Here is a 16,879-nt window from a genome sequence, read left to right on the forward strand (position 1 = left end):
CCTTATTTGGTGGCATATGAGATGCACTTTTTTCTCAAAAATGTGTCTCATAAAATTCACACCAGCTTCTATATGTGAAGTTGGGCCTCCAACTAAACATTACATACTTTAATGCACTAAAAATTTTTTCCTGAATATGTACTTGGTTTGTCTAATGTGTCAGTGTCTTTTATGCCATTAAATGCTGTGAATATATATATATCCACAGTTGAAACATTCCTGTCATAACTTGGGACCATGAAGACTGCTTAAATGAAGTCCTTTAATATTTGATATTCAATATTTCATTTATTCAATAAGACAATCAATACTTCATTTCATTTTACTATTTATGCTATATATACTATATATTCCATATCCTACATTAATATTTTAAGAATATAAATAAAACATAAAAAACAGAGTTGAAATTCCTTTGAATAATATATATATATATATATATATATATATATAGATAGATAGATAGATAGATGCACACACACATACACACAATATTAAACTTTAAAATAGTTTTACCATACAATCTACATCACATCTGGTGTATATTTTAGAATTCACCGTATACACACACACACACACACACACGTAAAAAATAAATGACCTCATGTTGGTTTCATTAACGAGTATTGCTGTTCGGTTTATAGGGTTACCTACCAATTAACCCTTTATATATATATTACAGTATGCTGAGTCAATGTTCTATTTTCCCCTTTTTAACAGTAAATCCTTGCTTGGTCATCAACCATTTCTCTCCCTGATCCTTACATGTCTGAAAGGCCAGGATGAGCAACGTGAATGTCTCTTATCCTCACTCCATTTTCAACTGGAAAAATTTATCAGCAATGTGAAAGAAGTATTGGTATGTATTTTCTGTTTTATAATCTCACTTTTTCTAAGATTGATACATTATTAAGTTTATAATTTGTTGATTTGCAGTGTCTGTATCAACATTACATTTCGTTAAGTTTAATTCCCGATCCTTATTTCTCCTTCCTCCCCAAGTTATAGAGATTCATTGGGCTGGTTTCCCAGTTTTTGTGGCATATATATATTTTCCCCTGGATGGGACACCAGTCCTTCACTGGAATACTCATTTTTGCCAGTTGACTGGACTGGAGCAACATGAAATGAAGTGTTTTGCTCAAGAACACAACGCGTCGTCCGGTCCAGGAATCGAAACCATAGTCTTACAATTAGGAATCCAAAATCCTAACCACTGAGCCATGTGTTTCTGTTGATTCTTATCAGCTTTCTTAATTCTACACATTACTTGGTTCTACTTTTGCAGGTGCCAGTTTCAATGCAAGATGAAATAGTTTTCTTTTTATGCAATTTATTTCAATTTTTAAAATTTTTCTTCCAGGATCGAAGCCCTGATGAAACTAAAATTCGACAGAATCTCAACGAAGCATTACAATTACGTCTCAGTCTCGTAAGTTATTTCTATTATTTTCTTCTAGCTATGGTGTATATTTCTACTTCAGTTGTTAGCCTTTTTCATTGTTGGTTGATAGTATTGCAGAGACAGTGGCTTAACCACCTCTGCTACCTTGGCTGTTTCCAAAAGCATGTACCTCGCTCCAAGTACACTCATATCCTCTCCTCTCCTGTTACAAAGCAAAAACAAGTCAATACATTAACAGCATCCATGGAGCTGCAAGGGATGATAGATAATGGTGAAGAATAACCATATATATCTGCTTTAAGATCCCTGTCTGATTTGGCTTGGTTTCTATGGCTGGATTCCCTTCTTAATGCCAACCACTTCACAGAGTGTGCTGGGTGCTTGCTACGTGGCACTGGCACAAGTGCTTTTTATGTTTAACCAGCACAGTACTGTTGCAGGCCAATTCTCTTCACCAGGGGATAGTGGCCTTAACATCACTTCAGCTGTGAAATATGGGTCTTTTTGAGTACCACAAGGCACCAGGCATCTCAGTCCTTTGTCATCTCATCTGAAAGATTTGACATCCTGAGGTCGTCTTTCATGACTCCGTCCCATGTCTTCCTGGGTCTCTCACTTCCACACGTTCCGTCTACTTTCAGAGATCAGCACTTCTTTATGGAACTATTGGCATATATCTACATCACATGACCAAACCAGTGCAGTCTTCTCTCTCTTGCACACTGCCTCTAATAATCCTTCTTATGCCCAACATTTCTCTCAATATACTAGTACTCTGTCGAACATGTATACTTACATTACACATCCAGCAGAGCATACCAGCCACATTCCTCTTGAGCCTTCGCATATCCTCTGCATTCAGGGCTCATGCCTCACTACCATGGAGAATTGCTGTCTGTAAGTCAACATAAGAAGGCAATAACAAACACACACACACACACACACACACACACACACACACACATTTACATGGAAAGCTTCTGTTTTTTTTCAGTTTCTATCTGCCAAATCTACTCATAAATTTTGGTTGGCCCTAGGCTAGAGTAGAAGACACTTGCTCAGGGTGCTGTGTGGTGGGACTGAACCCAAGACTTTGTGGTTGGGAAGCAAACTCCTGACCCTTACCATGCTGCTACACTTGCACCAATGTATAGATAAGAAAAAAATAGAAAAAAAAGACATATCACATTCACAACAATGACTAATGGCTTTCTCTGATGTTGTATGTTAGATAACACTGGACAACAAAAGATAGATGCTGAAATACATCTGACACATACCAGTATAGAAAATGCACATAAACGGTGTTGATCCCCTGTTTATTGAACCTGAGGTTAATTCTTTTGAGATATTATTTCATTTTAGTTGATTTTTCTGCATAAATACCTCCATGGTAATTAACTTTGTAGCGGTCTATGTAGCTAGATAGTTGAATGATCTCCCTTGCGAGAAAGATTATGGAGTAACCTCCCTTCCTTAGTTTCTCGAAGCATCTGTGTCATGAGACATGATTCTTAATTATTCAAGAAGCTTAGCGTTTCTCTTGGGAGTTTGTAGAATGTCTAGCGTTCCATTAATAAAAGCAGCTTGCCAACCCTGCTCTTCGCTTCTTAGTCAATTAGACTTAGAGCCATTCACGTCATTGCCATGTCCGTCTATTTCTCTACACCACATGACTGAAAACCACTACTTAGCTGTTATTTCTATATTTCCTATCTCTGAATTTTCTTGCATAGATTACTTCATTCAACTATATTCCACATTTTGATTATGTATCATCAGCGACTAGTAAATAGAACATATTTTTATGTAGTAAATATACAGTTCTTGAATTTATTCTTCATCATCGTCATCATCGTTTAACGTCCGCTTTCCATGCTAGCATGGGTTGGACGATTTGACTGAGGACTGGTGATCTCTATACAAACTCTTGTAATAATATACACACAGCCACATCAACTCCTGGTACTGAACATATATTCCCACTACAACTGTTTTCATAATAACCTCTTTTTAATTACTTTGTTAAACTGATTTTTTTTTTTTTTCTTTTTTAGGTTGGTGGTATGTTTGATACAATCCAGAGAAACAATGCCACAACCAGTGACTGGGCAGTTTTACTTGTACAGTTAATCAGTCATGGTGTGGTTGATATGCAGACTAACTAGTAAGTTATTAACATTGGCCCCTTGTGCTAATGTTTCTGTTGTCTCATTGCTTTGGTCTCCATTATATATTGTGACCCTTTGTCATGTGTCATTATTCCACTTTGCTATATGTAATCACAAACTGCTTTCGCTACACAACAGTCTTCTAACCACATATGCTAATTCCAGTCACACAACTGCTTCCAATCACACAACTGTCTCCACCACTATGCTTTCAAGCCACACAACAGCTTTCTAATGACACAACAGCCTTTGAACCATACAACAGCCCTTCTAAGCACACACCTGCTTCCAGTAACACAACTACCTTCTAACCACACAACTGCTTTCCAACCGCACAACTGTTTTACAACTACACGACTGCTTCCACTGGCTGCAGACTTGTAAGCAGGAACACCCAGGCCAGAACAAGGCACTGCCAGAGATCAGACGCCATCCATATTTCAGTTTGGCTTTCCCACGATATCATCACTCAAACTATCTACCACCTATACGCTCAAGTCTGCTTCCTTCACTACACAACCTGCTACCTCCACCATCTCCACAACCACCACCACCACAACCACCACTATACAACCTACTACTACTATTAACAACACCATCACACAACCTACAACCTGCTGTCACCTTTACTACACAACTTGCTACCTCCACCACCACCACCACCACATGCCTTTATATATATGCCACCTCTTACCTGAGTATTTTCTGAAAATCCTTCAGTGAGCTGTTTACAACAGTGATAGACATGTTGAATGTGTTGATCCATGGTACATTATTGGGAGATTCTAATGAGAAAGGAGACGACAATAAGAGAACATACCAGAATCTTATTAAAAAATTAAAGGTAAGGAAAGAATTAATTCAACTAATTAAATATATATATGAGGGAGTGCTGAAAAATTCCTGGCTCTAAGGGTATTGAGAAAGGCCTGGTTGGAAGCTCAACCATCTGAGTTCTTTCATTGAGCTTAGAAAAACTGAAGGACCACTGCAATAAGTGAGTGAATCTAAGAGGGGAATATGTTCAATAAAATTATTATTTACTGATCCTCCTGTATTTTTTGTTACCCAAAGCCATGAACTTTTCAACACTACCTCATATGTTCCTACTTTTTCTGTATTCTGTTATGTTCATTGTTTCAGTGTTAACTTTTTCATGCTTGCATGGGTCAGATGGATAAATCTGCCTTTGATTAGTTTGTCTATAATTTTCAGACATTCCATCTTTCACAAAAGGATTTTCCTAGATTAGATAGTTATATAATCTGTGAGGATCTCTCTACTATTTATCTATCCATCAAATTGAAATAAATCTGCAATTGGTCAGATGGAATTTGTTAAGGCAGATTTTTCTCTGATTGGCTACCCTTCCTGTCACTAATCTTCACCTGTTTCCAAGCATTGTACTATTTCCTATGGCTACGCATATTTCCATAGAAAATAGCAACCTATCAACATCATTTGTATGACAGTAATGCTCGTGTACACTCGTCATGTCATGTTAAAACACAGATACACATGAACACATGGGCTTCTTTCAGTTTCCATCTACTAGTTCTACTCACAAGGCTTTGGTCATTCCAGGGATATATGTACACTTGCCCAAGGTGCTGCACAGTGTGACTGAACCTGAGACCACATGGTCCAGAAGCAAACTTCTCAACCACACATCTAGCTTAGTTCTCGGCAACCTTTCTTCATGTGCGGTACATTTATATTTTCAAAATTCCGCAGCACACCTGAACTAAAAATATAATTAAAAGTATAGGGAAAAATATTATATTCAGGTTACACTATGGCACACCTAGCATCGTCTCATGGCACACCAATGTGCTACGGTATACCAGTTGCAGGGCACTAATTTAGCTTAGCAAAACAAATGTTAAATGAATGAAGGTAGAGTTACCTTTGAAGGAAAAATGCTGCAGATATTACTTACATGCTGCTTTTATTTTTGTTTTGATTTTTAATTATTTTTATTAACTGGAGACCTTAACCTTAAATACCTTTTCCAAATTTACATTTCTGTCTTTCTTTTTATTTGTTCCTTTAGCGAGAACTAGGAGATAAAAATAACACTTGTATTGACAAAGTCCGACAGCTCCTGCCATTACCAAAGAAACTGTATGAAGTGATCACGTGTGAGCCCCATGGTACACTGGTAGACACAAAAGGTTATAAAATTGCAGGTTTTGATTCTATTGGCAGGAAACAGGTAATTCTTGTATTGGTTTATATTATATGGTATCATCATCATTGTTTTTATATACATTTCGACATACTTGCATGGATCAGACAAAACTTGTTGAGGCAGATTTTTCTATCAGATTGTCACCAACCATTCCCTGATATTTCTTCTTATTCACCAAATAATTAACAGCTTGATGATCAGACATGTTTTTGTGTAGATTTTAAACGGTGCATCAGCATGGCCGCAGCTCTGAGCTGAAACTTTGAAATGAAATGAAAAAGTGTCACCTATTGAATGACCAATGTTGATGAGTGCACACATCAAGACAATAGGAAGACACAAACACATGCACACACACACTCACACTCACAAATATACAGATATATATATTGAACTTCTTACAGTTTTTATCTACAAGTCCATTCACAAGGTATTGGTCAGCCTGTGGCTATAATGGAAAATACTAGCTGATTGTGTCATGCGGTTGGGATAAACTCTAAACCATGTGGGTTCATTCCCATTTCATGACATAGTCTAATTGATTACAATGCTCCACTATAGCTGCAGGCTGACTTAATGCCTTGCGAATGAATTGGCAGATGAAAACGGTAAGAAGCTATACCTTCTGTCTTTATGAACACTCAACCAAATTAGACATATTGTTCTCTGATTCATTGCACCTCAGAGATTTATATAATACACTGCAGCTGTACTTCATCTAAACATGGATCTCAAAATACATGATTAGTTTCTCGTTGGACAAGTTGCTGCTCATATGCACACAAATTGTTGAACACAGCCTGTAAATGAAATCAACCAGGATCTGATCACAATGCAGATTGCTTCAATGCAAAAGCAGACAATTGATGAGCTGTGATTTAAAACTGAATCAGATTGATTTGGTACCTGTAGCTACCTAATACAGTAATCCCTCGCCATTTTGCAGTTCACCTATCTCAGTTTATTAATTAAGCTTTCATCAATTCCTCTGTGGTGTTGTTTTGCATTGATATTAAAATAAATATATACAAATTATAAAAATAAGAAAAGAAAATATACAGTACAATACTGTTTCTACTTCATGGATTTTCACCTCTTGTAACATCCACAATAGTGAAGGAATTACTGTAGCTGTTAGGTTGATAATAGTCTGAGATTGAGTTTGTGTCCTCTCCCAGACTGGTGTGGTCAATTCAGCTGATGTCCACATGAAGGTTGATTTCTGTTGGAAAAATGTGAATGTGATACGAGATCCAGAAGTTGTAGTCCTGGGTAGGAAGGATTCTTCTTCTGTGTGTGTGTGTGTGTGTCTCATCACAACATCCAGTTTCCCATGTTTGTTTGTGCCAAATGAAATTCATTGAGATAGAGCATTTAACTAAAAAAATAAGATAGAATCATTTTAAAGATGTGTTAAAATGTATTAATAGCTGAATTTGTTGACAGGGTTTACAAGTTGCCTCAAAAGTGAAGATAACTCCTTGGGAGATAATTGAGGGAACCAAAAATCCAGCTCCATTGTCTTGGACATATTTTGGTGCTGTCAAGATGGAGAAAAAGATGCTCAAATATGATGACCAATACAGGTAGGAAAATTATCTTTATAGTCACCAAGATTACTAGAAAAAAATTACTGTTTGTTTCTTTGGTTTAAGCAGTAGAGAAAGGCATAGTGTTTTTGCAGATACTACGAACTGATGGGAGCAAAAGGTATGAAGAAATCATGCTTCTTGAGTTGCCGTAGCAGGGAAATCTTCAACTGAAGGTTCTGTTCTACCAAAACCACACAAAGACCACCTGACAGGGGTTTTGTACAGGGTGCTAGAACTTTGTAACTATAGAAACTTAGTATTACTTTGTCATGACCAGTATTGCCTGTTTCTACTACAGTGCTGAAGTTCTGCGTCTCACTATTCTACCATTCTTGTTCCTCAGGAAACTTTGCAGTTTAGATTCTCTCACTCTCTTTGTCTGTTTGTCTCTCTAACCATCCATCCATCTCTTTCACTCCTTTGCCCTGTCTATCTTAGGCGCTTATTTTAATTAATTTATGCAAGAAGTTAAATTATGACTATAAACAAATGTAGTGTCTTTTATGCTATACATATACATACATTCATCATCATCATCATTTAACGTCTGTCTTCCATACATGCATGGGTAGAATGGTTGACAAGAACCAGCCAGGTTACCGTGTCCGTTTTGGCAGGGTTCTTATGGCTGGATGCCCTTCCTAACACCAACCTCTCTGCAAAGTGGACTCAGTGCTTTTTATGTGGCACTAGCACTGGCGAGGTTAGTTTTGGCAAGATTTTTACAGCTGGATGCTCCTCCAACATCATATATATATATATATATATATATATATTCTGAGTGGTTGGCGTTAGGAAGGGCATCCAGCTGTAGAAACTCTGCCAAATTAGATTGGAGCCTGGTGTTGCCATCCGGTTTCACCAGTCCTCAGTCAAATCGTCCAACCCATGCTAGCATGGAAAGCGGACGTTAAACGATGATGATGATGATGATATGAGAGAACTGGTGATGGCTTCTGTCAATAACAATTAGTTCTTAAGAGTTCAAAAAATTCCGTTGCTGGAAAAAACATATAATCTGTTTTGTGCTTTGGCTTTCATCAAATAACAATATTAAAGTATTATTATTGTTTAGGCTGGGGGTAAGTAAAAAACAACAAAAAAAAACCCCTGATTGTTTTGCTTATATGTGTATTGATATTGTTTCAATTTTATCTCCCTCAGGTTATTATGCTACCACACTCATGTGATGAGACAACCAACCAGTTGTTACCTTGAACCACCACCACTACCTGCAGAAGAACTAGAACCACCTGCTGAAAAGGTTAGCTATCTGTCACAGAATATATAAACATATATATATTGAAACACACACACATAGATTATATATATATATATGCATGTAACCTCGTGGACATCAGTGGCGATTTTTTCTTCTTCCGTTTTTTTCCTTCTTTGATCTTTCCTTGTTTCCGACGAAGAGCTCCGCTCGAAACATCATATTCTCTCTCTTTCCTTTCCCGAGCGTCTAGTAACACAATCTGTATCACGTCCTCACGTTGTTTTTTGTTGTTGTTTTTTTTGTCTTTTTCCTTTTTTGAACTTATACACACAAGTGAGTGGACAAATGAAAGAAGAGCACAAAACACATTTATTGGGAGTTACATGCATGGATCAACACAGTTTGATACAAATTGTATGATACTTAAAGTTTCAAAACACAAGATGATGCTTATCATCGGCCAATGGAAATTTCCAATGGCCGATGATAGGCATATATATAGTGTGGGTTTTCTCTAAGTAGTTTTCACATATTATAAGGAAGATTTTATTTCCATGGCGGTGGGTGGTTTTATCTTCTAACATTCCAATTTTTACATATTTTAAAAATTATGTTAACAGATGTGAAGAATTTCAAGAATAAAAGTTAATATATTATGTTTTATAATAACTTCAGATTAAATAAAATTTCATTCACATTTAGTTAATCTTGTTTAATATGCTTGAAGTAGATATTTATCATTGACGCACTCAAATCACTAAACGTAGAACTGGTATTGAGTACGTATCAGTAGCATAATGGATTAGATCCCGGCACTTGTGCCTGTGGCATGTGTAATGGACTTTCGAGTGAGATCGTTGCCAGTGCCCCTGGACTGGCTCTTGTGCGGGTGGCACATAAAATACACCATTTTGAGCGTAACCATTGCCAGTACCGCCTGACTGGCCTTCATAGGATTTTCGAGCGAGATTGTTGCCAGTGCCCCTGGACTGGCTCTTGTGTGGGTGGCACATAAAATACACCATTTGAGCGTGGCCGTTGCCAGTACCGCCTGACTGGCCCTCATGCGGGTGGCACGTAAAAGCACCCACTACACTCTCAGAGTGGTTGGCGTTAGGAAGGGCATCCAGCTGTAGAACTTCTGCCAAATCAGATTGGAGCCTGGTGTAGCCATCTGGTTCGCCAGTCTTCAGTCAAATCATCCAACCCATGCTAGCATGGAAAGCGGACATTAAACGATGATGATGATGATGATGATGATTGTTGTACATGTATTTCTTGCATAAAAGGTAACTTTTCAAGAGAAATGCAACAGCGTTATAGAGCATGCTTTCACTAGGAACAGTCCTGGGACATTTCTGTCTACTTTTCAGCCTGAGCAATGCCTAGCATAAGGCTGCCTTCCTTTCTACTATGCTCCCACTCAGTTGAGGGAACTTTTTAGCCTTACACTCACACCCACATATTCTAATACATAATGCCATGTTATTTATATTAGTTACAGGAGGAGAAGCCAAAAGAACCTGCTGAAAATAGTAAAGATGATCTCAGTAAGAAGAAGCACCAGAGGCGGCGACGTAACCCCAGGACTAACAGCTCCTATATGCAGGTAGGGTCATTCACTTCTAATTTCATTATATATTCTCTCAGTAGGTGGCATTTCCGTTTATCTGACAAAATTTCCTCTAGTTGTGCTTACATGATGACAAGATCCCCCTCATTGTGTTTATGAAATGACAAGATTTCTCTGGCTGGAATTTGTCTGAGGACCAGGTTTCTCTTGTTGTATGTATTTTTCTTTCTACGGGGTCTGTCATAATCTTTATGGCAGTGTGGTTTAGGAGTTTCCTTTGCAACCACATGGTTTGGAGTTCAGTTTCACTGCAAGGCACCTTGGGCAAGTGTTTTTTTTACTATAGCCCTAGCATTGTAAGTGAATTGGATAGATAGAAACTGTGGATATGCTCGTGGTGTGTGAGGAGTGTCTTTGTGACCATGGTTGTCTCCACACCCATCCCTTGTCAGCCAGATTGGTTTGTTTTTATGTGGTCCTATTGCTTAACAATTCAGCAAAAGTGACTGATGAAATAAGTACCAGACTTGAAAAAAACAAGTAAATACTAAGGTTAGTTTGTTCAACTAAGCCCTTCAAAGCAGTGCTCCAGCATGGCCGCAGTCCAATAACCGAAACAGATAGATGATAAAACAATGGAAATGCCTTGTGGACAAGAAAGCAATCTACCAATTGGCGGATGTCCTGTGCAGGAGAAATTTAATGTGCTGTAGATTACTGTATGCATATTTACTAAGCTACTCTACACCTCAGCATGATGAATTGTGGCCTTTGGTAATGGATATTCCAGTCTGTTGCTAAATGTCCTGGGTAAAATATTCTTTCTAAAACTGTGGCAGTGTATTTGAACCCCTGAACTGGTTGTCCAATGCCGTATTTTTACCACTCTGCTATTTTGACACATGAAAACCAGCAGGTTATTATGGTGATGTGTGTTTGTATGTGAAGTATATTAGGGAGGGCATCCAACTGTAAAAGCCATGCCAAAGCAGACTTTGCCAGTGCTGGTGTTGCATAAAAAAGCACCCAGTCCACTCTGTAAAGTGGTTGGTGTCAGGAAGGACACCCAACCATGAAGGAAGGAACACTCTATCGGTTACGAAAACGAAGCTCCCAGCTGATACGATCAACGGAACAGCCTGCTCGTGAAATTAACGTGCAAGTGACTGAGCAATCCACAGACACGTGTACCCCTAATGTAGTTCTCAGGGAGATTCAGTGTGACACAGAGTGTGACAAGGCCGGCCCAACCATAGAAACCCTGCCAAGGAAGACAGTAGCGCTTGACACAGCTCTCTAGCTTAGCAACTCCTGTCAAACCATCCAATCGATGCCTGCATGGGAGACAGACAGTAAATGATGATGATGGATGCATGCATGTATGTGTGTGTACACACATACACACATGCATGGACACACATTATATGTGTATTGTAGGCATAAACTTGAATGGTTTTTCATTCTATCCCCATAATCGTTTCTGATTCAGCACCAACCAATTCCTCATCGAGTTAATTATGGTCAAGATATCTACCAACCTGGACCCCCTCCAAATTGGTACGGTCCACCACAACAACAGACTCCTTATTACTCCACACAACATTTGCCTCCTGGTGAGTGTCACTATTATTGTTTACCCTTCATAATTGCCTTACATTGTTTTAATGTTTACCATTAACTCTTTCACACAAGTTTTTGAGTTTTTTTTCTTTTATTAACAATTATGAAATGATTTTTTATTATTACGAATATAAAAGAGTGTTTGTATTGTATAAAGCCTTTCGGGTTTTAATATTTCTGATATGTTTTATTTTGTGTTGTTCCAACTAGTTTCTTATATGCCAAAATGATTTAATTTAAATTATCCATTGAATTTCCTCAGACTCCTTTACAAGGATGAGGTATATAATTCCATTGTTGCAGTTCTACTACCATTGTATCACTGTTATGATATTGACTTCTGACTCTCAATGCAGCATGTCTTTGAACTGTGAATCTACATGTCTCAGTGGTCATAATTCTCCTACATATGTCTAGATGGTGAACACTTTTCTTTTTGTTTGTAGGCAGCAGGCATAAGCTTACTTGCCCTTAGACAAGATATCTGTTGCTATTGGATACAACCCTGTCTAAGACGTTTTCAAGACTCTACTTGTCTATCAGTTTTGTGGATACACATTTATATATATATATATATATATATATATATATATATTTATTTATGTATATGTTAATATTATCTTGGTTGAAAAACTTCGATAATGCAAATATGTTAATAGTTACCAGGGTAGCAAAAATCACACAAAAACTGGGATATTACACCTGGTTAAGAGTTGAAAATTCCATGTTAAAGTGATGTATTTTGAGTTGATATAAAAAATAATAATAAATGGAGCAAAACGCATATAATCAATAAGTTCCTTTAAGGAACTTATCGATTATATGCGTTTTGCTCCATTTATTATTATTCTTATATATATATATGTATGATAAAGGTTATGAAGGGTAATGGAGTCAACCAGACCCTAAAGATACAGGTACTACCGAGTAAGTGCTGTATACCAACTAGTTTTGCCCCAGATGTGGTTGTAACATGAATGGGGAATATAACATAGGTCGTGTATTAGCGTGTGTATATATATAAAAAAGAATGAGATCAAGAGACCAATGGCATAAGTAAATTTATATTTTATGTAGAACGTCAATGAAGGGATACATTGAATTTTCCCTGAAACAGCTGTAAGACATTCTACATAAAATATAAATCTACTTATGCCATTGGTCTCTTGATCTCATTCTTTTTTATATATATATATATATATATATATATATATATGTATATCTGCTTTGTAGACACACCTCTGTCTATGTATCTGCCCAATGGATACACCTCTATATGTTTCTGCTCTATAAACCTGCCTCTATATGTGTATATGTTCAGTTGACACTCCTCTGACCATGTCTCTGCTCTGTAAGCACACATCTGTATGGGTATCTGCCTAGTGGATCCACCTCTGTCTGTATCTGCTCTGTAGACTCTCCTCTAAATGTATCTGTTGGCAGTAGAGATGACTCCATGCATGCCTGAACTGTGGACACCAGTCCTGATGGATTTAGACAGTAGAGATGCCATGACATGATTAGTATTCAATTTGTGTTGATGTTTTGATGTTTTTTTTCCCCTGTGCCTCTACGAAGTACTGAAAGGGCCCCAGGGTTGTGGTTTTGGAATGTCATAACCTTATTTAGTCCCTGCTTAACTACATCTCACTTGCACTAGGAGGTCCGGCAGCAGCAAGGTTCGCGTCTCCGCAATATAATAGTCCCAAGCAAGAGCTACGTACCATGCTGCGGGCGCGCCAGCCGGCCACTCAGGGATACATCCAGCACAACACACAGCAGCCAACTTTCCCCAGCATACAGATGATGCAGTCCAAACAGCGCAGCCAGATCATACGTCAGTCATTGCGAGCCCAAGCTCAGCACCAGCAAAATCTCCAGCGAGGACACCCAGTAGGAGCACCACCGGATACTCAGCCACACTACAATCCCCAGCTAGCTGGAAATCCTCAAGCAACTTTGCATCACATGACACAAACTCAAGGTGAGGACTTACTCAATCTTAACCCATTACCTCCCATAATTCTATTAACTGGAAATTTTTTTATGAAACTTTGATTTCTAGCATAAAACAGCCTTAGAAACACGCTGGAATGATCAAAATAACATTTCAAAATAACATTTTAAATAGAAATAAGCAACATATTGGGTGAAAAATTAGCAAACCTCATTTGAATATCAGAGAAATATACCTAGTAGATATAGCAAAAAGGTTAGATATGTGTAAATATTGACAGATAATTACGAAATTTGTAATTTTTAAGTGATCTCATATGTGATCATTGGTAGGTAATGGGTTAAAGGATTCTCTAATTGTATCACTTTAGTTATTTTTAATTTAATAATTACTGTCGTTTCACCACTTATAAAATTTACTAATGTTTGCAAAGTTATTTAACCTCTGCTAATAGGGTAACAAAATGGAGAATTAAATATATAAAACTAATTACTGTGGAATACAATTGCTGTGAATGGCTTGCAGCTTTTCTTTGATACACTAATGTTTTGCACCATCCAGGGGCACTTCCAGTTACGTCCATCCCTCATCCTTAATACTGTCCTTCACCGACATTTTACATTAACACCACTACTGCCCCACCCCCACCCATGCTAACATGGAAAGCGGACGTTAAATTATGATGATGATGATGATAATTACTATCATTATTATAATTATCATTATTATTATTATTATTTTAGGGCAAGGCCCTTTGATGAAAAATGTGAGAAATCAACTCTTTTCATGACAAACAAATTTATCTTATTTTAAGGGTTTTTTTGTTATTATTACAATTACCAGAGCTTTTTGGTGCATTCAAAAATCACATATCCCCGCTCACTTTTGCATGACAAGGTTAGGGCCTGGAATCTTCCAAACAGACGCATGACATGTCATTTGGTCGAATTAGCCCTTCATTTACTCCACAAATGTTTTGTCGTCAATGCTGCACTTCCCTGTATCATGTGTTTCAACTTAACTGTACCATATATACAAACTATGCCATTTAAATCCAGAGCAGCGCTGGGTATGTCTGCTAGTTTCCAATATTCTGCGAGAACAACTATCTATAGGAAATATTACCTAGTTTGAAAAAACAGATGATTAGAAGGGCATCTGGCCGTAGAAAATTTGCCTCAATAAACTCCATCCAACCCATGCAATCATGGAAAATTGGACATTAAATGATGATGATGGTAAAACCATGATGGCATAGACCAAGCATGGGCAACCTTTTTTGAAAAAAAGGCTGCATGAGATATGATTGATCATCAGGTAGGACTGCACTACTAAAAAAATTTCAAGTAATTTTTCATTAAATGTGCCTTTCAGAAAGTCCCATGGGATGCAGTTTGTCCATGATTGACATGGGTGTTCGAACAAAGTGGAAAGGTTTTGATTCTCAGTTGGAATTATTTGGCTAGAATTGTTTTGGTTGTTTTGAATATACTTAGGTGAAAATGGTGTGGAATTTGTGATGTTCATACTTTAGCTGAGGGTACTTCGTTTTTGATCCTAATTGGTTTAAATCTATTGAGCTCACATTGTGAAATATCATCATCATCAATTTGAGTGACCAGGAATAAACAATACATACTGCAAAATAGTTTCAAGAATACAGAAATTATGGAAGTAGCCTGAATTTGTAAAACCCCAGACTAATACAGAAATTAAATGACACGAGCAACTATTATTAATATGTAATTCTTGGGATAATGTAATTCTATGATTTATCAGATTGGAGCCTGGTGCAGCCATCTGGTTTCACCAGTCCTCAGTCAAATCGTCCAACCCATGCTAGCATGGAAAGCAGACGTTAAACGACGATGATGATGATGATGATGATGATTAGGAAATAGTTAGGGATAGTGTGGAATATTTTTACACACACACACACACACACACACACACACACACACACACACAGAGCAAGTATTGAAAGTGAATTTTGATTTTGTGACTCAGGTGATGCTTAATATATCTAGGACTACATGAATTAAAGTTATGATGATTATGTCTGGAATGTCTTTGATTATGTGTAGATTGAGAATTACCTGGGACCAGACACCCAACACCCTTCATTTTGCTACTGGTCTGATGAATCTCTTCTGTTTTGTTACTATCACTTGTCTTGCTATACAATTACTATTGTTACCTTATTTTCTAGGCATGAATCCAAGTTACCACTCCTACAACGGCATACCAATTCAGCAGCCAGCGGTCATGGACCCTGTGTCAAGTGGCATGCTGTCACAGAACTTTGGTCAGAGTTACCCAAATGCTCAGAATCCAGCGATGATGCAAGGTATACAGCCTCCAGCTAACCAATCCCAACGGCAAGGCCCCGGCTTTATGGCACAACAGCCACAGCAAAATCCACAAGCAGCATTCAATCGTGGTTCAAGGTTGGTGTAACCCTTTAGCATTCAGATCACTCTGTCAAATGTAATACTTATTTATTCACATTGTTTTGAATTCATCCTGCATACTCTCACTGCTTTGAGATTTTGATGATGTGATAGTTTATTTTCTAGATGTTGTTGTAGTGTAATTGTGAGAAGCCAGATCTGGCCTGTTTGGACATGAAACAGAATATTCAGGCCAGATATGGTCAGTTTAAATGCTAACATGTTACAGTTGACAATTGTATCACAAACTCCACATTCAGTTTCCTCACTCTATATGTATGTGTATTTTCCTCCCTTTCATCCTTTCGGGGTCGATAAATTAAGTACCATTTAATCCCTTTGTCTGTCCTTGTTTGTTCCCTCTTATGTTTAGCTCCATGTGGGCAATAAAGAAATAAGAAACTGTGTGGAGGCCTATTACATATATACAGGTTTGGCCAAAAGTCACCTGACAGTAAATCAAAAACCATTTAATTCCAAGATTGATTTATGTTTAACAATTGAATGAATTTAATAAAAGCATTTAAATATGAAACATCATGAAAATTGTTCAAACTGAAGAACTTCTTGAGCAACGCATTTTTCCAAATGATTAAATAAAATTGAATATTAAGTATTTATGGAATTTTGATTTACTGTCGGGTAACTTTTGGCCAACCTTGTATATATATACATATATATATATATATATATATATA

General features: G+C 37.4%; 1 protein-coding gene across 1 annotated transcript in view; it reads left to right on the top strand.

Annotated features, from left to right (window-relative positions):
- The window catches only part of LOC106884372 (mediator of RNA polymerase II transcription subunit 12), a 68,108-nt gene that overhangs the window by 49,959 nt on the left and 1,270 nt on the right, over nt 1–16,879 (top strand). Inside the window, exons 29-39 of the mRNA XM_052966703.1 lie at nt 721–859; nt 1,364–1,432; nt 3,463–3,572; nt 4,297–4,420; nt 5,630–5,791; nt 7,214–7,353; nt 8,524–8,623; nt 10,080–10,190; nt 11,644–11,767; nt 13,435–13,758; nt 15,941–16,178. Of these exons, the coding sequence (XP_052822663.1) occupies nt 721–859; nt 1,364–1,432; nt 3,463–3,572; nt 4,297–4,420; nt 5,630–5,791; nt 7,214–7,353; nt 8,524–8,623; nt 10,080–10,190; nt 11,644–11,767; nt 13,435–13,758; nt 15,941–16,178 (1,641 nt within the window). The remainder of the gene's footprint in view (nt 1–720; nt 860–1,363; nt 1,433–3,462; nt 3,573–4,296; nt 4,421–5,629; nt 5,792–7,213; nt 7,354–8,523; nt 8,624–10,079; nt 10,191–11,643; nt 11,768–13,434; nt 13,759–15,940; nt 16,179–16,879) is intronic.

The sequence above is a fragment of the Octopus bimaculoides genome, chromosome 3, assembly GCF_001194135.2.
Source record: "Octopus bimaculoides isolate UCB-OBI-ISO-001 chromosome 3, ASM119413v2, whole genome shotgun sequence".
In the NCBI taxonomy this organism is placed as follows: Eukaryota; Metazoa; Mollusca; class Cephalopoda; order Octopoda; family Octopodidae; genus Octopus; species Octopus bimaculoides.